Source organism: Trichomycterus rosablanca, chromosome 5, assembly GCF_030014385.1.
Source record: "Trichomycterus rosablanca isolate fTriRos1 chromosome 5, fTriRos1.hap1, whole genome shotgun sequence".
Taxonomy (NCBI): domain Eukaryota; kingdom Metazoa; phylum Chordata; class Actinopteri; order Siluriformes; family Trichomycteridae; genus Trichomycterus; species Trichomycterus rosablanca.
Genome location: NC_085992.1, coordinates 21,002,758 through 21,024,383, shown reverse-complemented (window position 1 = coordinate 21,024,383; position 21,626 = coordinate 21,002,758). Strand labels below are relative to the sequence as shown.

The window sequence follows — 21,626 nt, the reverse complement described above, 5'->3', positions numbered from 1 at the left end:
TTATACTAAACAATCAATGGTTCCAAAATGTTGACTGTAGTTAATAAGTTAAAAGTTGTTTGTTTTCACATTTGTTTTTCACATTTGTGAATGATCAATATGTTCAGTACATTGTTTGTGTCCACAATAGTCGCAATGGCCACAATTACTTAAATATACTGTACTGTGCTATAAAAATAGTATTTGCCCCCACTCAGTTTCTTCTGTTTTATATATTTTCTATTTCTGCTTATAATGCTAACTTTACATGCTTTAAGGAATTTGGGGTTGTTTTAATTTCAGCTGCATTGAAAAGTCAAGCATTAACTCCCCGTCTAAGGTTTTGTCACAGCAAGCCACCTCACTTGACTTGGGATTCAGGTCAAGACTTTGACTAGGCCACCCCAAATTCTTAAATTAGTTTTTATTGAGCCTTTCAGAGGTGCCATTCTTGCTTGTGTGCTTTAGATTATTGTCCTGCTGTATAACTCAGCTAGGCTTGAGTCTTTAGTCACAAACTAATAGATGGACATTTTCCTTCATAATTTTGTTATAGATCAATTCATAATAATTACCTTTCAATGATTTGGTTTCACATTTGTATTTGAATCTCTTCAGAACATTATGTCATGTTCTGCTTTTTTGAGACCTTCTAGCTTGCTGCCAAACAGGTTCTATTTGAATAAAAAAATTTTTTCAACAGTTCTGGCAGTGATCATGCCTTTGCCTGGGCCTGTGGTAGCCTAGTGGGTAGGGCTTTGGGCTATCAACCGGAAGATTGGCGGTTCAAATCCAGGCTCTGCTATGTAGCCACTGTTGGGTCCTTGAGCAAGGCCCTTAACCCTGTCTGCTCCAGGGGCGCCGTAAGTTGGCTGACCCTGCGCTCTGACCCCAGCTTCCAACACCAGCTGGGATATGCGAAGAAAGAATTTCATTGTACTGTACATCTGTATATGTATATATGACAAATAAAGGATTTCTTTCTTTCTTGTTTGGCTAGTGAAATTGAACCCAATTGTCCATTGAATCTGGTTAACTGGTTGATTAAATAGTTAAGGACTATTTTAAACAGCATTGTTCCTTCAAAAAAAATCCTCATTTATAAAACAAAAAAACATTTTGTGTTGACCTGGTTTATCTTGTCTAATATTAAAAGTAGTTAATCCAATAATTTGGGCGGCACGGTGGCTAAGTGGGTAGCACTGTCGCCTCACAGCAAGAAGTTCCTGGGTTTGAACCCCAGGTGGGGCGGTCTGGGTCCTTTCTGTGTGGAGTTTGCATGTTCTCCCCGTGCCTGTGTGGGTTTCCTCTGGGTGCTCCGGTTTCCTCCCATAGTTCAAAGACATGCAAGTGAGGTGAATTGGAGATACTAAATTGTCCATGACTGTGTTTGATATAACCTTGTGAACTGATGAACCTTGTGTAATGAGTGACTACCGTTTCCTGTCATGAATGTAACCAAAGTGTAAAACATGACATTAAAATCCTAATAAACAAATAAACAATCCGATAATTCGAAACGTGTAACAATTATGCAAAAATAGAAGAAAATGGGGGCAGATACTTTTTAATCACACATACAATACGTGATTGTGAGGTCCATTCCTACACAGTTCTGGGTTAAACATGACTAAAATTCCATTAATATCCTATACACTGTGTGTGTTTCCCATAAATAATATTTCTTCCAAAACATTTTCTTTATTATTGCTTATGTAAACTTTGCTTACATTTTTATATATTTTCTGATGACTGTGAACTTATCTATATAGTTATAAATAGCTAGAATTTCTTACTTATGTAGAATAACTTAGTTTGAGATTACTACATGCATCAAGGTTCAAACAAGGCTCAAATAATAGGTGTTGCTTTTAGATATTGATAATGAAAATGTAATAACCTTTTCTTAAATACTGGTTACGAACAAAAGGCAAGAATGCAATGGTTTTAATAAGCTGGTTGCTATAATTTTTCATATATATTACCAATAAGTCAAACTAATGAAACAAAATCTTACCCTTGACCCTGACCCTGATTCTATAATGTGTTGCAAGACATCTTTGTTTTTAAAATGTTTTAAATTTATTTTTAATATGTATTTTCTATGTCCCTGTTTAGCTGACTACACTTAGAGGGGCAGTTTTGGAGGACGCAGTGCCCTCCACAGCAAGACATGGCACAGCACGTGGCCTCCCACTCAAGGAGGTGCTGGAGTATTTGGTTCCTGAGCTCAGCATCCAGTGCCTTCGACTGGCCCTTAACTCCCCCAAAGTCCCTGAACATCTTCTCAAATTAGATGAGCAGGGCGTGAGTATCCCATGACTTTTCGCCTTGCATCACAGTGTTTATTTTGTAAAAAAAAAAAAAAGATTTAAATTTGGTCTGTGTACTTTTAGTTATTTGATTTTTATTTAAAAATCCATTATTGAAAAATTGGAAAATGGGCTGTTTCTTGTTTTTGGTTCTGTTATTGTAGGTGGGAAAAAAAATAAATTCATTTTACAGTTTCACAAACTGATCATAAAATCGAATATCAGAAATAGAATACAGAATCATAACTTATTTAACCAAATGAAAAATTTCCTCTAATACTAACCAGAAATAAATGTGCATCATGCATGTTTGGTCTTATCTAAATATATAGAGGGTGAGGGTGAGGGTGAGGGTGAAAATACATTCTTGACAAGCACCAACATTAATTAACACACACACACACACACATATATATATATATGTGTGTATGTGTGTGTGTGTGTGTTAATTAATGTTGGTGCTTGTCAAGAATGTATTTTCACCCTCACGTCCCATTACAAATCCACTGACATCACACATACATCAATTCAGTCACACACACACATACACAAAAGTATTCACACCCCCACCAAATACATGTTTGTATGAGCACACACAGAGATTATACATCACATACTTGCATACACCCTAGCAACCACCTAGGATACCTTGGCAACCATACACAATAACCTGTCTGATCAAAAATATTTACACCCCCACCAACTACATTCTTGCATACACACAATAACATATCTGAGCAAAAGTATTTACACCCCTTCCCCCATGTACATACTTACATACACCCTAACAACCACCCACCAGGACCCTAGCAGCCACCTGAAACACCTTACCAATCACCTAGCACTAGCTTAGTATCCCCAGTACACCTTGGCAACCACCTAGTTAAACTTTAGCAGTCACACAACTACACCTTAGCAGTGAACCCAATATCATAACAACCAACCTGAACCACAGCAACCATCCCTTACATCCATCTTCCCTCCTAGCAACACTTTAGGAATCACCTTGTAACACTTCAGCAACCATACGATACACCTTGGCAACTGCCTAGCAACACCTTAATAACCACCTAGTTACAACTTGGCAACCTTGGTAAACTTGACAACTGCGTAGCAAATTCTTAGCAACTACCAGAACTTGTTATCAATTAAACCACTGCTATAGCAACCACCTAGCAACACCTTAGCAGCCACTTTTAATCATCTTAGTGAAAATTCTTTACACCCCCACCAACTGTGTGCTTACACACACATGGGCACCTGCCTCCTCCACAAAGTATTTACACCCCTTCTTGCCACATACATACTTGCATACACCCTAGCAACCACCTAGAACACAATAGCAACCACCCAACAGCACCTAGCAACCACCTGAAACAGCTTAGCAACTACTTAGTAACCCTAGTACATCTGGGCTACCACCTAGCTTCACCTTAGCAACCGCAAAACTACACCTTAAGAATAAACCCCTTACTATAGCTATTGCCTAAAAACACCTAAGCAACCATCCATATATCCTACTACTCCCCTATCAACACCTTAGGAACCACATAGCAACACTTAACCATGCAATATGCCTTGACAACTGCATAGCAACCAATTAACAACCACCTAGCAACAGATTTGCAACCTCTGTACACCTTGGAAACTGCCCAGCAACACTTAGCATGTTAGCAGTTTAACCAGTACCATAGCAACCACCTCGCAACAACATTTGCTGAGCATGCTAACACTGGTCTGAGCATAAGTATTCACCCCCACCAAAACATGCTTGCACACACACAATCTTCTATCTGAGCAAAATTATTCATTCCCTATCAAATACATGCTAGCAGAGACAATATACAGTATAAATAAAAATATTCTACCTCTACATACTCTACCACCACTGAGCTGCAATCACACTCACATTTCCTTTAGGAAATGCACCTCTCTAGTCATTATTATTATTATTATTATTATTATTATTATTATTATTATTATTATTATTATTCCACTACCACAAATTCCAAGTAATTTTGTTTAAAGTAACCTGGCACCTTGTGAACAAAGTAAACATGCTGGTTGTAGTGCTGAATAAGTTCACTCAAATACTATGGCGCCAGGCCACGTAGCGCTTTATAATTTAGTAAAATTATTTTGTAATTAATGCAGAATTTAATTGTTGGTGAGTACAGAGATTATAGAAAAGTGCTAATATGATCAAGCCTTCTAGTTCTAGTTAGCACTCCGCTGCATTTTGAACCAACTGGAGTTTGTAATAGTTTCAGAGCATTTACTATTTAAAAAATGAAATTAGTAGTTTCAGAGCATTTATTATTCAAAAAAATTTAATTAATAATAAATAATAATAATACATTTTATTTATATAGCGCTTTTCAAGATACTCAAAGACGCTTAGTACTTTCAGAGCATTTATTTTTTTTAATGAAATTCCTTTGCATAATATATACTTAATATAAATACAATATAAATTAGCTGGTTGAAATTCTAAAATTATAAGCCACTTTAGACAGGTCCATGTCTTCCAAATACATTTAAATATTTACGGTTTTAAGTAATTAATTTTATTGTTTTTTATAAAGAGGTTTATTTGATGCCTGACATGTTCCAAAAAGTTGGGGCAGAGGCATTTGGTCATAATTTCTTTTCTATTTATATTATTAATAAGTTCTTTCAATTTAAGCACTGGCGACTATATGAATCAGGTCAGTCAGACACATGCACTCTGTGTCTGCAAAGCCATGCTGTTATAGCAAGTGCCTGCCATTGTGTTGAATGAGTAACACGATAGTTATCATGCAATGTCATCTGAGGGCTCAAAGTTCATGCACAATCAACTGTGGTTTTCTCTGAATTCCCTGAATTCCAATATTATGTATAGTAATTGGTATAAGACCTAACACATTTACAATCTTGCCTTAAAAAATGTCCTGTTTGAATGTACTGCCAATTCTCTTACAAAGTTTGGCACAAAGTGTTAAGCAATGACCCATCTTTGTTTGCAAAGACTGAGCCTTTGTTGAATCCTCCTTTTATGCCCAGTCATGATACCCTTGTTTTTTTTTTGCATATTGAGGAATGTGACTTGAATATACTTTGATTTTTTTGTTCTTGTAGTCTTTTGAATATGTTACATACATTAATGTCAAAATTTGTTTATATTTACAAAATATCAAAGCTGGTCAGCCAAAACATTAAAAGTAATTTATGTGTAATTTGGTCAGTTAAACACTTTTGAAGAGCCTAATCATGTAGCTTGTTTGCTAAGTGTCAAACATCGGTCCATTCTTGGTCACAAACAACTGAGCTTTAATGTGTTTTCCTAATCATGATAGCATGAAATTTTGAATGTTCTGAAACAATCTTATGTTGGCCCTGTTCTATTTAAAATGTGTTGCGGGCATTGAATTAGGAATTTGTTTAAGTAAAAACATATCTAAAACAAGATCTCTTTTTTGTGCTGTTTTTAACTAAATACTTGTAAAATACAGTTTACAAATTAATGCTTTGTTTTATTGCATTTTACTTACTTTCTCAACTTTTTTGAAATTGGGATGTAAAAAAATCTTATCTATGTACAGATGTACAATTAATTTAGGGCACGTGAATTATTAATTAATTTAAGTGCAAACATGCTCATTGAAGTGTTGTGAGAGGGTTTGCAGTGTAAAGCAGCAGCTATTATACAATGCTGCAAAATAACACACACACACATACGTGTTGCAGTTGTTATTTTGCTTCTTTCTGCTTGCAAACAGATCTTAAGGTGTGCAACAGTACAGGATTGTCATTGTTGTGTTTTTCCACACATTCTCCACACATTCTGCACACATTCTGCAGGCAGGCCAAACCGCTCTTTTTTTCTTCCACAGCCATGCCTTTGTAAAGTGTGCAGCATGTGGATTTGCATTGCATGGGCGCCCATTTTATATGATGGCATTAAAAATGTTATCATTAGAATGTTATCATATTGCAGCAATTTTGTAATTACTTGAAAAAATTTTTATACATTTTGGATGTTTGTTATGTAGGCATAACATGTATTTCTACTACTGTAGCTGTGCATGAAAAATAGTCAATACAACAGATAACCTAGTAAGTATAATTGTGAAGTGCTGTAAAGCAGTGAAGGTGTAATAATTTAAAGATTACAAAAAATGTCATCAGGCATGCCTTAGTTTTGCAAGGGACTGTATATGACACTTATTTTGAGCTTGTGTTGTTTTTTCTCCTTTTTTGAGCCATTGTTAGCTATAAATAACAGTGTTTACTTACATTAATAAAGTCATATAGACAGCTTTGGGAAAACTCTTATGCTGCAATAAAATCTGTGGTAAGAAAAAACATTGTTAAGGTAATAATAAAGTAATTCTGATTCTAAAACATGGCTAATTTCCAAATAACGATGTTTGGAAGTAGATTACTTTTATGTAAAGATTTTTTTGTAAATAAAAGTCTGTGCATCTGTTTTTGTGTTTTTTGCAGCTAAGTTTTCAGCAAAAGGTGGGCGTGTTGTACTGTAAATCAGATCAGAGTACAGAAGAAGAGATGTACAATAATGAGAGTGCAGGGCCTGCACTGGATGAATTCTTGGACCTACTGGGACAAAGAGTGCGACTAAAGGGCTTTACCAAGTACAGAGCACAGCTGGATACTAAGAGTATGCACACAACACCAGCACTACTGGCTTGAAATACACTACATGTGTATTTTTTAGTGACATTAATACATGTAGTCAAGCATTGGCTGAAAAATATGATCTTTAGGAAATTAGGAAGATGTGAGAGCTATTTAGGGCTTTTATGGTCAGTACTTAAAATAGCAAACAGTCAGGGCAAACTAAATAAAACCAAGGTAATACGGTCAGACTTTCTTCTTCTAGTAAATACTTGGTTCTTGATAAAGTTAAAGCATGATAAGGTGTTGTTTCTTACTGTAGCCTTTGGATTTACAAAGATTATTTAAACTTAAGGATAATGTTAGTAATCTTAACTTGGGCAGATTTACCTTAAATAGGTACTGCATTTGAGAAAAATATTTTTTTACTCATATCTTTAGCACAGACGTTACTGTGTAACTGTGTTGCTACAGTAGACCTGGCTAATCAGACTGTGTGTGTATTGTTAATATGACAGGTAAAGTCAAAATTGTGGGTACGAATTACATATACCAAGGACTTTATAAATACAGCAAGAACAAGGGCTCAAAAACAAAATGCTGTGGGATGCCATATTGCACTTTTTGGCTCTAACAAACATGTTTTAAGCCATTCCAGTAAAATGTCATGGTCATAAGTGTCAAATGCAGTGGTTATTTAATATTAGTCTATAACTGGTTACATAGCTTTTTATAAGCTTTGTGACCTCAGCAAACCACAGTGATGGCCTATATCTCCTAATGAAGACAACTTGTTACAGTGGGGAGAAAAACACTGTCAACCAATAAGAACATAGAGATCTCGTATTTGCCAAATGATCAAGTGCCACCTTAATGACCTCCAATGCTTTTGGGATAATGTTCTGTGGACTGATGAGTCAAAAGTGGAACTTAGAAAAAACAACACTCATCTGACATCTAGTGTAAAGCTAAGAAAGTATTCTATAAGAAAATCATACCAGCTGTTAAACCTGGTGGTGGAAGTGTGATGTAAGTGTTGGAATGATTTGCTGCTTTAGAGCGTGGGTCATTTGCCATAAAGGACTGACACATGAATTCTGCTCTCTGCCAGAAAATTGAATAGGACAATGTTCTGTTCATCCTGTAGAGCTTAAGTCAAGTCAAGTTTATTTATAAAGCGCCTTCAAAGACATCAAGCGTCATCCAAGTCGCTGTACAATAAAATCAGAACAATAATAAAACAAATCAGTGACATAAAATAAAGACATATAGCAAAATAAGTATCAATGAAAATTAAACACCTAGCACAGAAGAAGCCATGCTTAAAACCCAAAAGCCTGTGAAAATAAATAGGTCTTCAAGTTGGATTTAAAACAATCAGTTGTGGAGGACGCTTTATAAAAGTGGCAAGCTGTTCCGTATCTTCGAAGCGGCCACAGAGAAAGCCTGGTCACTTTTGGACCTCGTCCGAGAGTGTGGGAAAGTTAAAAGCAAGTGGTCAGAAGATCTTAAAATTCTGAAAGTAGACTGGGGGCAGATGAATATATAAGATGGAGCTTTACTGTGGAGAGCCTCAAATACAAATAGGAGTGAGTAGGGCCAACCACCGACTGGCACAAATTAAATCAATAAGAAGTCCCCTAAGAAAATGCTGTAAGAAGTCCCCAGCAAGAGTTGTTGTGAGCAACAAACATGAATGTTAAAATCACCTACAATTAAGACTTTCTCAGAGCTAGATACTGAGGTTGATAAAAAGTCATAGAACTCATTAGTAAAATCAGTAATAATTTTTGGAGGCCTGTAGACAAGTGCAACAGAGAACAGGGCTAGGTGTATTTACACATTAATACTTGAAAACTGGTGGGAATATTAAGGAATCTGCAGTCACTGGGGCAGAGTTCAGCAAATGGACTTGAGTCGCCTAAGGTCTCGGTCACAAATAGAAAATCAAAGGTGTGGGAAACAAAAAAGTGATTGAGAATAAAAGTTTTATTTACTAGTGATTGAGCATTTATTAAGGCTATTTTAAGTGAAAAGGGATTTCGGTTTTGTTGAGACAGATGAGCCAAGGATCCTACTAGGTGGTGAATATTCCACATAATGTAGATTATAGATGTTGATTCCCCAGCTTTGTCAATGCACTTTTGTTGAACAACGACGAATTGCAGACCAGATCGTGTGACCATCCTCATCAGAACTTGTTGACCGGCACAGATTTTTACTAGAACCACGGTAAACATAAAGAGGATGCCTGGTAATTCCTAAAGCGACGCAACGCAACGCTTATAAATATCTGGAGGCAGTCGTCACTTAGTGTTCAAGTACAAAAGTTCAGCTCTGAAATAGAAAGCCATGTTGAGGTTAACTATTAAGTATAACCCCAAATCAGAAAAAGTTGGGACAGCATGGAAAATGCAAATAATAATAAAAAAAAAACACAGAGTTTCATACATTTACTTTGACTTTTATTTCAATGCAGACAGTATGAACCTGAGATATTTCATGTTGTGTCTGGTCAACTTCATTTCATTTAGTAATAAACATCCATTCCTGCATTTCAGGCCTGCATTACATTCCAAAAAATGTTGGGACAATAAAGCATTTACCACTTTGTAATGTTGCTATTCCTTTTCACCACACTTAAAAGACATTTTGGCACCGAGGATACCAAGCCATTTTAAAATTCTCCAGACATTCTCTATTGGGGACAGGTCAGGACTGCAGACAGGCCAGTCCAGTACCCGTAACCTCTTTTTTCGCAGCCATGTCTTTGTAATGTCTGCAGCATGTGGTTTTGCATTGTCTTGTTGAAAAATGCATGGACGTCCCTGGAAAAGATTATGTCTTTTGGACTTGTTGCTGATAACAGTCTGGATAGTCCCTTCTGTCTTTGGTCCGAAGCACACAATGTCCATTTTTTTCCAAAAAAGACATGGAATGCTGATTCATCTGACCACAATACCTATCCACTGTGTGATGGTCCATCCTAGATGCCTCTGAGCCCAGAGAAGTCGACGCCACTTCTGGACATGGTTAACATAAGGCTTCTTTTTTGCACAGTAAATTTTTAAGTGGCATTTGTGCATGTAACTCTGTATTGTAATGCTTGACAAAGGTTTGCCAAAGTAATCCTCTGCCCATGTGGTTATATTAGCTATTGTTGAGTGGCAGTTCTTGATGCAGTGCCGTCTGTCCAAGTAAATGTAAGGAACACTGCATTTTTATTTAATTTTATTTAATTTTATTTTTCATTTTCCATACTGTCCTAACTTTTTTTTGTATTTAAGATTGGTCCTGTATTACAACAGCACAGAGATGCATCTGGTGAAAACAGAGATAAACAGAATAATTAAATGGTGCATCCTGATGACGCCATTAGAACACACCGCCAAGTTAGAAAAACCATGTTAGCCTGCAGACCCCAAAACCACCTAACTGGCAAAAAAGCAGTTTAAATTGCTTTTTCTTAATTTATCTTTTGAGTGAACACTGAGAACTTGACAAAGTGGAGACTTACTAAGAAGAAGCCGGCAGAACACTGGGTGCAACAGGGCAGCGAAAGCTCAAGTTAGACAGGTGACAGAGGCAGACAGAATTAGATAGAGGCTAGATCCAAATACACAGACCACTCCTGCTATATTAATCTAGCACAGAACGGGTTCAACACATCAAACGCAAAGTATATCCTAAGAATGAATAACTTATAAAACTAACATGAAAATGGACACAAAACACACTATTAAACACATCAACACATAATAACTATTATAAGTAAAAACAGTTCAGTCTGATTTACAGGGGTTGGACAATGAAACTGAAACACCTGTCATTTTAGTGTGGGAGGTTTCATGGCTAAATTGGACCAGTCTGGTGGCCAATCTTCATTAATTGCACATTGCACCAGTAAGAGCAGAGTGTGAAGGTTCAATTAGCAGGGTAAGAGCACAGTTTTGCTCAAAATATTGCAATGCACACAACATTATGGGTGACATACCAGAGTTCAAAAGAGGACAAATTGTTGGTGCACGTCTTGCTGGCGCATCTGTGACCAAGACAGCAAGTCTTTGTGATGTATCAAGAGCCACGGTATCCAGGGTAATGTCAGCATACCACCAAGAAGGACAAACCACATCCAACAGGATTAACTGTGGACGCAAGAGGAAGCTGTCTGAAAGGGATGTTCGGGTGCTAACCCGGATTGTATCCAAAAAACATAAAACCACGGCTGCCCAAATCACGGCAGAATTAAATGTGCACCTCAACTCTCCTGTTTCCACCAGAACTGTCCGTCGGGAGCTCCACAGGGTCAATATACACGGCCGGGCTGCTATAGCCAAACCTTTGGTCACTCGTGCCAATGCCAAACGTCGGTTTCAATGGTGCAAGGAGCGCAAATCTTGGGCTGTGGACAATGTGAAACATGTATTGTTCTCTGATGAGTCCACCTTTACTGTTTTCCCCACATCCGGGAGAGTTACGGTGTGGAGAAGCCCCAAAGAAGCGTACCACCCAGACTGTTGCATGCCCAGAGTGAAGCATGGGGGTGGATCAGTGATGGTTTGGGCTGCCATATCATGGCATTCCCTTGGCCCAATACTTGTGCTAGATGGGCGCGTCACTGCCAAGGACTACCGAACCATTCTGGAGGACCATGTGCATCCAATGGCGGTGCCGTGTATCAGGATGACAATGCACCAATACACACAGCAAGACTGGTGAAAGATTGGTTTGATGAACATGAAAGTGAAGTTGAACATCTCCCATGGCCTGCACAGTCACCAGATCTAAATATTATTGAGCCACTTTTGGGTGTTTTGGAGAAGCGAGTCAGGAAACGTTTTCCTCCACCAGCATCACGTAGTGACCTGGCCACTATCCTGCAAGAAGAATGGCTTAAAATCCCTCTGACCACTGTGCATGACTTGTATATGTCATTTCCAAGACGCTGTATTGGCCGCAAAAGGAGGCCCTACACCATACTAATAAATTATTGTGGTCTAAAACCAGGTGTTTCAGTTATTTTGTCCAACCCCTGTAGGTGAGCCTCAGGTTGCTTTCACCCTTAAAATTTTTGTCAGGGATTAATAAGAACAATCAAGAAAACAAGAACAAAAAGAAAATAAACTGGAGACACAATATGGCAGTGGTCATAACTATAATTATAGAATTATTTGAAATAACTGTTGTTTTTTTATTATTTTATTAAAATTAAAATTTTAATTTTTTTTAGGGCTACTAATGAGGTGAAAAAACTAAATAATGATGTGATTTCAAACTGGTGACGTCAACAGGTGATTGTAATTATGGTTTGATACAAAAGCAGCATCCAAGAAAGACTGAGTCTTTGATGAGCAAAGGTGACCAGAGGATCTACAGTTTGTCTATAAATGTGTGAAAAAATTATTGAAATGTTTAAAAACAATGTACCCCAAAGAAAGATTGGAAGGAATTAGCATATTTCTCCATCTACAGTGCATAATATCAATCAACAATTCAAGGAATCAGGAGGAATTTTATTGCGTAAAGGCCAAGGGTGTAAGGTTAAGCTGAACACCTGTGATCTTTTATCCCTCAGATGGCAATGCATCAAGAACCGCCACTCAACGATAGCTGATATAACCACATGGGCAAGGGATTACTTTGGCAAACCTTTGTCAAGCATTACAATACAGAGTTACATGTACAAATGCCACTTAAAACTTTACTGTGCAAAAAAGAAGCCTTATGTTTGCCATGTCCAAAAGTGGCATCTCTGGGCTCAGAGGCATCTAGGATGGACCATCACACAGTGAACACGTGTGTTGTGGTCAAATGAATCAGCATTCCAGGTCTTTTTTGGAAAAAATGGACGTTGTGTGCTTTGGACCAAAGACGAAAAGGACCATCCAGACTGTTATCAGCAACAAGTCCAAAAGGCAGGGTCTGTCATGGTATGGGGTTGTGTCAGTGCCCATGGCAAAGGTAATTTACACTTCTGTGATAGCAGCATTAATGCAGAAAGTACATTGAGATCTTAGAGCAACATATGCTGCCTTCAAGATGTCATCTTTTCCAGGGATGTCCTTGGTGCAAAATCGTCTTTTAAGTGTGGTGAAAAGGAATGACAGCGTTACAAAGTGGTAAATGTTTTACTGTCCCAACGTTTTTGGAATGTGTTGCAGGCCTGAAATGCAGGAATGGATGTTTATTAATAAATGAAATTAAGTTGACCAGACAAAACATGAAATATCTCAGGTTCATACTGTCTGCAATGAAATAAAAGTCAAAGTAAATGTAAGGAATTCTGTGTTTTTTATTATGTGCATTTTCCATACTGTCCCAACTGATTTGGGGTTGAATATTTTGTCTTTTTTTGGCTTTTTTACTAATGTGACCCAGCATTCACAAAAGCATTTCACTGCGAGTTGTACTATGTATGACTATATACACAGATCAGCCATAACATTAAAACATTGTTTCTATACTCACTGTCCATTTTATCAGCTCCACTTTGTAGTGGAGAAGCACTTTGTAGTTTTACAATTACTGACTGTAGTCCATCTGTTTCTCTGCATGCCTTTCATGCTGTTTTTCATGGTCTGGACTCTCCCAGGACCACTACAGAGTAGATATTATTTGGGTGGTGGGTCATTCTCAGCACTGCAGTGACAATGACATGGTGGTGATGTGTTAGTGTGTGTTGTGCTGGTATGAGTGGATAAGACACAGCAATGCTGATGGAGTTTTTAAACACCTCACTGTCACTGCTGGACTGAGAATAGTCCAGCCAACAGCACCCTGTGGGCTGCGTTCTGTGACCACTGATGAAGATCTAGAAGATGACCAACTCAAACAGCAGCAAAAGATGACTGATTGTCTTTGACTTTACATCTACAAGGTGGACCAACTAGGTAGGAGTGTCTAATAGAGTGGACAGTGGGTGGACATGGTATTTTAAAACTGTACACCTATACCTGTAATAATCCAATAATATCCATAATACCTGCTCTATAGTCTCTATATATAGATGATATTGCAGGCTAAAGTCTGCAATTTGAGGCCAATGTAGTAAGTTAAACATGTGGATAGTAGAGCTGCTGGAATTTATGGAATTGCCTTGCAAGGCCGTGTTTTATTTTATTTTTTTACACATCTCAGCTACGGTTCAATAGACAGATAGAGGGACCACTGGTATAGCTTTTTGAGTGTGTTTTATGTGTCTGTGGGGTGGGGGTGGGGGGGGGGGGGGGGCGGGCTGCCAACTAAGTGATCAATATTTTTTTCTGCAGAATTGTTTTTATTTAACCACATTGTATGGCTTTCAAACATTAACTGCCTATTTAAGGCTATACCACATCATCTCAGTTGTGTTCAAGTCAGGACATTGACTGGGTTTTATTGTATTTAGAACCATTCAGAGATTTACTTGCTCTTGTGCCTTTACATGTTTTCATGTTGCAAAACCAAATTTTGTTACAGACTGATGACTGGACATTATTTGGTAATTATGGAAGGTCACACAGGCCCTGAAACAGCAAAGATTTGTTAAAAAAAAAAAAAAAAAAAAAATTTGTTAAATGACAAAATATATACCAGCAAGGATCTGGATTTTGAATTGGTTAGCCCAGACTAATAATTTACTTGATCATAAAAAATAAACGTTTAATATAAATTTTTTATTTACTCTAATTAAGTTGTATGTAAATTGTAGTTTTATCTTAGTACAAACAGACACACATACTGTGTGTAAAAAAGGTATGAGGACACCTCTCCATAATTTTGAGTGCAGGTGTTCGGCCTGACATTCACCCCTCACCTTTGGGAAGTATAAGAATGTCATTTTGTCATTATCTTAAATCAATATAGAATAACTGAAAAAAATATAATAAAAATAACACATTTTAACACAAAACATGCACTTATTGAGCACAGAAAGACTTGATTTCAGCATATCCTAAAGAATAGAAATCTCACTTATTTTAAACAAGCCAACAGCCGTTTTAAAGTTCCTGAAGAAAAAAAGATTTTAAAAACATAATCTGGAAAAGGTTACAAAGCTATTTCTGTGCTCTAAGAATCCACTGAAAGAGCTATTATCTCAAAATAAAGAAAACTTAAAAGTTGTTCATGGCCAGCCTTCTGTAATTTTTGTAATTATGACTATGTAAAAAATTAATTTATGGGTACCAAGGAAGATACTACTGATTGTGACCTTCTGGACATCATTGTGAAGAATACATTTACATTTTCAGCATTTAGCAGACGCTTTTATCCAAAGCGACTTACACACAATGAGCCGAACACGATGAGCAATTGAGGGTTAAGGGCCTTGCTCAGGGACCCAACAGTGGCAACTTGGTGGTGGCGGGGCTTGAACCGGCAACCTTCTGTTTACTAGTCCAGTACCTTAACCACTGAGCTATCACTCATCACTAAATCCTCTTCATCTGATGATACTGCCTGACTTGCTCCACCCAAGCCTTTGCCATCTGGTTAAGGTGTTGCCTAACATAGACCAGTCAGATTCAATGACTAACACACAACAACACATAGTAAATATTTTTGACAATTAAGCTTTGATTACTCTGACAAGTGTTCATCATAATGCAAAAATCTTGAGTAGTAAGAATCATTATTGTACATATGACATTGTAGAAAGAACTGGGATTAATAATAAACAACTGATTACATTATGATATTAAAACATGAAATCATACCTGATTTTATTAAATTAACTTGCTCAGTCCAGATGGTCTTGATGTATAAAGCCTTTACCACAGGCTTTATCGCAGTGCAGTACTTGGTCAGAATTACAATTTCAGCTGGAGTCAACCTGTATGACATAAAGCAAATCTTTACAAATTTTTGCAAATTTAAAAACAAAAAGGAAAAAAAAAATACAGTATAAGAAGGAAGCTTCATGCCTTGGTTTTAATTTTTGTTATTTAGATTTTATGTACAATTTGTACACAGAAATAAGAATGTAAACTCACATTTTTACTTTGAATTTTTTTTACAGACATTCCTGATAACTTCCCTACCTTGATCCATATGATTCTTTCCACAGTCATGTATGTTGAGTTCCACCAAGTCTGATTTGGCTGGATGAGCTGGAGCTAGCACTTATTTTCCACATTTTTAGCTACCATGTATGACTGACATGACTTGTTTCAGATTGCTTGCCATTTCTCAAAGGCTGCGCTTGATAGACTTGTTCCAGGATGCTGTGGCCAGGTAGTCAGCTTTGGGCTCTTTTTGGTATGACTTTGATTCTGCTTCTTCAGGCTGGCTTTGCTCACCAAACACACTGAATGCTTTAATGAAGTTTAAGCCACTGTTTGTTGTGGTTCTTACCACTTCCCCCCTAATTCTGTATTGACAGTGAATGTCATCTAGGGCACCTTGTTTCCTTCCAAAGTTTATCCAGTTCTGTCCCCTGTGCTGTTCAACAATTCATAATGGTGGCAACCATTGTCTGGAGAGTGGGTCTGGAAATGACCTTGCATTAAGGATTTAGTCAATAAAAGTTCTTTAAAAGCAGGTTGTTCAACCACAGAAAATGGATAAAAGCCCTCACAAATAAAGTTAATCATAAGCTTTTTCACCTTCACCTGTGGTACGTGTCTGTTGCCACCCACTGCCATTACATCAGTAAAGGCCCTCCGCTTTGATGGCTGTTTCCTCTGTTATATCCTTCAGAAATAAGCCTTGCTGGTTGCTTTGTAGTTGGCCCTGTGTTCAGCGAAGTATTTTCTCTGGTTCTGTCCCTGTACCATGCTGTTGGATGTTGTAAAATTTACCATGTACAGTGCATCACTCAATTTGATAATATGATAATTAAATTTGGTGTTGGGTATTTAATGCTATCTTTTTTTTTATATCACAGCAGCTAAGAGAGCATTAGAAAAATTAATAACTAGTTACCAGCAGGTTGCTAGAGCCAACCAACTTTATCAAAGTTGTGCTAATTTAAGTTAAGCCTTTTACTAAACACTAAAAACTTCTTTTTAGTTACCAATGCCGTGATGCAGGTTTTATTTAGCTTACCTCTACATGTTTGCATAGGTGTAATGTTGAGTTTTTGTAAGCTGCTATTTCGGTCTAAATATGGCCAGGCGTTCACTTCATTTCCTTTGAGAACAGAATTTGGGTTTGCACGACTGGTATCTGACTTGTCATCCCCATTTTTTTCTTTTGCTCCAGTTTGCTTTCCTGCCCATAATTCACTGCAGTTGTCTTCAGGCCACTATTTTGTGTTTTAATTTAGTTTTTTTACTCAATAACAGATGTGATTTGTGATGTAGCGAGGTTCAATACTTCAAACAAAACATACTTGAGTGAAATTACAGATTTCTAAAGCTACTTCAGGAAGTACAACTACACAAAAATACTACTGAATTACAGTGACATGAATAAATGTAATAAATGTAGTTACTTTCCACCTCTGCTTGTACATTGCTAAAGGAATGTAAATGTAAATCTGCTTACTGTGTTCTTTGTCAAAGCGGACTCAACAGGAACTCACTCCCTTTACACAACCTACAAAGACTATGAGTTAATGTTTCATGTGTCTACTCTCCTACCTTACACTCCAAACAACATACAACAGGTCAGTAACCATATATAAATAATATTGATTCATTGTCTTGTTGTGTTTTTATTATTTAATATTAATATTGATATGCTATTTAATGTTTGATGTTTGGTCCAGGAAGAAAAGGAGAGGGGAAGGAATGTTCTGCAACAGGGAGTGACACAGGGGTAGGAAGGTGAATGTGAGGGTTGGAACATCTGAAAGTGGGCACTGTGATAAAGGGAGAGAGATAGCTAATATGCTAAAGAGGAGAAGGCTTGACAGAGTCATGAGTGTAAAGTTGGAAACTGATGGAGTGCTGATGAATGTCATCAGTGCATATACCCCACAATTTGGCTATGAGACAAATGAGAAAAAGATATCTGGAATAAGTTAGATGAAGTGGTAAAGAGGGTACCCAAACTGCTTATTAACAGAGATGAAGAGGAGTTATTGCGTATTGCGTGTTGACAAAAATAGAAAAGGGCAGATAGTGATAGATTTTGCAAAAAAGGATGGAAATGGCTGTAGTAAACACACATTTTAAGAAGAAGAAGGAACACAGAAAGTCATAAGAGCAGGGAATGTGCACATAGACTATAGGTAGACTATATCCTATGCTGTATATGTAACCTAAAAAAGACATTGAGACTGTAAGGTGGTGGCAGAGGATAGTGTAGTAGACAGCGTTGGATGGTATTCTGTACGATGGTTTGTAGGTAAAGAGGTACTGGGTGTGACATATGTACAGCAAAAGAAAGAAAAGGTGACTAGTGATGGAACGAGGACGTGCAGAAAATTCCACAAGTAAGAGGTTGGCAGAAAAAAACTGGGGTCTCCAAAGAGATGAAAAATACAAGAAGATAAAGTGTAAAGCAAAGAGAACAGCAAAAGCTAAGGAAAATAGCTAAGGCAAGCTGTATGAAAAGTTGGACAATAAGGAAGGAGAACAGTGCTTGTATCAATTGGCCAGACAGAGGAACAAAGCTGGATTGGCTATACAGCAGGTTAGGATGATAAAGGAGCAGATTGGAATGTCCTGAAAATGAGGTGAGTGTATTAAGAAGGTGCAAAAAGTACTTTGAGGAACTGATGAATAATAAAAAGAGTCTCAGATTAGCAAGAAGGAAGTGAGGGCAGCTAAATAAGAGATTGACAGGCAGGCAGTTGGCCCAGATGGCATATCAGTGGAGGCATAGAAATGTTTAGAAGAGATGGCAGTGGAGTTTTTAGTAATAATAATAATAAATAACAACAATAATAGTAATAATTTTGATTTATATAGCACCTTTCACATACCCAAGGGTGGTGTACATTCAGAGGCAAAACAGCAATGGGGAGAGGAAAACAACAAAACCAAGACATGAAGAAAGTTGTAAAAAAAATTTTTTTGGGCGCCCAGGTGGCGAGGCGGAATACTCCGCTAGCACACCAGTGCCGAGATTCTGAACTTCTTGGTTTGAAACTCGCTATTTCCACAGGTCGACTGGGCTCCATCTGGCGGGCATAATTGGCAGTGCCTGCAGCAGAAACTAATTGACCACCGTATGTGCAGGGTGGGGAACGGACTATGTGTGGGTGGGTGTGTCTTCATACGCTGTGTAAGGACCCTGACCGACAGAAGAGATGCCTTTGCAGAATGCAGGGACGAGAAGAGGAGGGCTGTGCACGTGTCGGAAGAGGCGTGTACAGTGACGTGCTCTCCTCAGATGCAATCGGGTACTCCTCAGAAGCGGAAGACAAATTGATTGTTCTAAATCAGGAGGAAAATGGGGAAAAATGCATATTACAAAAAAAAGTTTTTAAATAAGCTTTAGATAAAGAGATGGTAAAGCAGTCACAAAGATATTGTGGGATAGCGTTCCAAAGTTTGGGAGCTGTAGAACTGAACGACCTGCCACCCCTTGATGTGAGTCACCGCCTGCCAGAAGTCCTGTGCCAGAAAAGCTAAGAGAGCAAGAGGCAAGACCATAAAGGGCTTATTGTATGCAGAGCGCGTAAAAGTGAGGACTGTGGTTGTGTGTTTAACAGGGAAACCATTAAAAGGAGATTGCAATAAAAGTGGGAGAAAATGAAAGAATTTACCAGCATTTTGGCACCATTATCATTGTTGAGCAAAGGGCAGAGGCATGCAATATTGCTTATTTGATAAAAATGCAGTCTTACTAATGTGGTGTAAAGCTGAATTTCATTTGTGTATCCCTGAAAACCATGATTATGGTTGATCTGGCCTAGGGGAGAGAGATTTAGTATAAAAGGGATGGGTCAAAGGACAGAACCTTGGGGTACTCCCTGAACAACTGGGGCAATGGATGTTTGGGAATACCTCTAGAGAAAATCTGTTCATGAGATATGACCAGAACCAATCAAGAGCTAAATCTGAAATACCAAAGGATGATAGGAATGTATGTCACTGTATGTCATGTTTTACAGTGTCAAAAGCTACAGTGAGGTCCAAAAGGATGAGTATATTATATCAGTAGGAGATAATCCTCAGTTTTTAACAGAGTAGTCTAAGTACTGTAAAGGTTATGGCACCAGACCGAAAGGGTGTTTATAGAGAATAGGGAAAGGGTACTAAGAGAATCCTGAATCTGTGAGGCTCACCTTAGTGATGAAAGAGAGGATGGAAATGCGTCTGTAGTTGGATAGTAGTGAAGTATCTAACCCAAGTTTCTTAGGGCACATTCACATGAGAAGCGGCAAAACTGCTTTTGCACTTGCTGTACCATTGTTTCTTATGGAGTGTGGCTTTTCGCTGCGCTTCCCTGAGCGGCGCACGCCATGTACTTTTGCCGCACTGGGCTTGCAATATTTGCACTTGCGGCAGTGCTCAAAGTTTACCGGTTTGAATTTTGACCCAGTTTGCCGCTGACCTTTTCAAAGTGCCTCCAATTAAACAAATTGATATGACATGGTAAAAGCAACTCGGGCAGTACAAACAACGCTTAACATGAACAAAGCTTAACGTGACTTATTGTACTAAAACTAAGGAATTTCATTTGTGGAGAGAACTTATGAGCAGTAATAATTAAGAGAACTTTAGTGTTTCCATGTTATCTTTTAGCCACGTTAACCTTTTTTCATGATAAGCATTTTAGACTGTTTCGGATTTTCACCATTTCTCAGCACTCTGAGCTATAACACAAGTTTAAAAGTAAAAATACCACACAGCAAGGACAATACGGCTAAACATGGACATATGTTGATGCTTTCAAAGTGGATTTGACATTTCACACTTTGATGAATGCATGGCTCAAGCCAAGACTGGTGAGCAAAGCGCAAATCACTTCTCATGTAAATGCGCACCTAAGGATGGGTGTAACTGCAGCCATTTCAAGAGAGGTTAGGACAGAACTTGAGGAGAAACACTAAATAATCAAATGAGCTTAAGGAGAATAAGCAGACACACAGGATTAAAGAATTGCAGTAATGAGCAGGGTCAAGTAGACAAGAAAAGAAAGACAAATTTAAAATGACCTTAAGAGAATGTAGTTAAATTAACAAGGATGAAAGCAGAAAAATTGTTAACAATCTAAAATAGAGAATGAGGTAAAATAACACACCCACAAATTAAACCTTGATAAAGCAGTCTCCTTTTTTCAACTTATATTTTCTATTTGCACTTGCTTGGTTTGGTTTTTAGTTAAGAAATTTAACTGCATATTCAACATGTAACAAAACTTTATCTTGTTTGTCTTACGCCTTACTAAATCTTAAACCTCCATGTCTAATTAAAAAAAACTTCTCTAGTTTACCAGTAACCTTTTCTTTCTTTGTACTTACAGCTACTAAGAAAGAGACACATTGGAAATGATATTGTCACTGTTGTGTTTCAAGAACCAGGATCCCTGCCTTTCACACCTAAAAATATTCGTTCCCACTTTCAGCATGTTTTTATCATTGTTAAAGTCCAGAATCCATGCACTGAAAACGTCTGCTACAGGTATGCTATACATAAGCACCCTTTAACCAGTAGAATATTGCTGATCACTTTTGCAGGTGTCACAAAAATTACTTTATTAACATAAGTTACCTATATTTTGCTGTAACTCTGATTTTACCTTCAGTGCAGTGTGTAAATATATATATACACATATATACTGCTCAAAAAATTAAGGGAACACTTAATCATCATAAAAATTGAAAGTGACAACAGGTGC

At 37.6% G+C, this 21,626-nt stretch overlaps 1 protein-coding gene across 1 annotated transcript in view; it reads left to right on the top strand.

The window, feature by feature from the left end:
- Window positions 1–21,626, top strand: part of LOC134314748 (signal-induced proliferation-associated 1-like protein 2) — a 183,989-nt gene that overhangs the window by 22,953 nt on the left and 139,410 nt on the right. Inside the window, exons 3-6 of the mRNA XM_062995441.1 lie at window positions 2,098–2,286; window positions 6,780–6,954; window positions 17,396–17,499; window positions 21,252–21,409. Coding sequence (XP_062851511.1) covers window positions 2,098–2,286; window positions 6,780–6,954; window positions 17,396–17,499; window positions 21,252–21,409 — 626 coding nt within the window. The remainder of the gene's footprint in view (window positions 1–2,097; window positions 2,287–6,779; window positions 6,955–17,395; window positions 17,500–21,251; window positions 21,410–21,626) is intronic.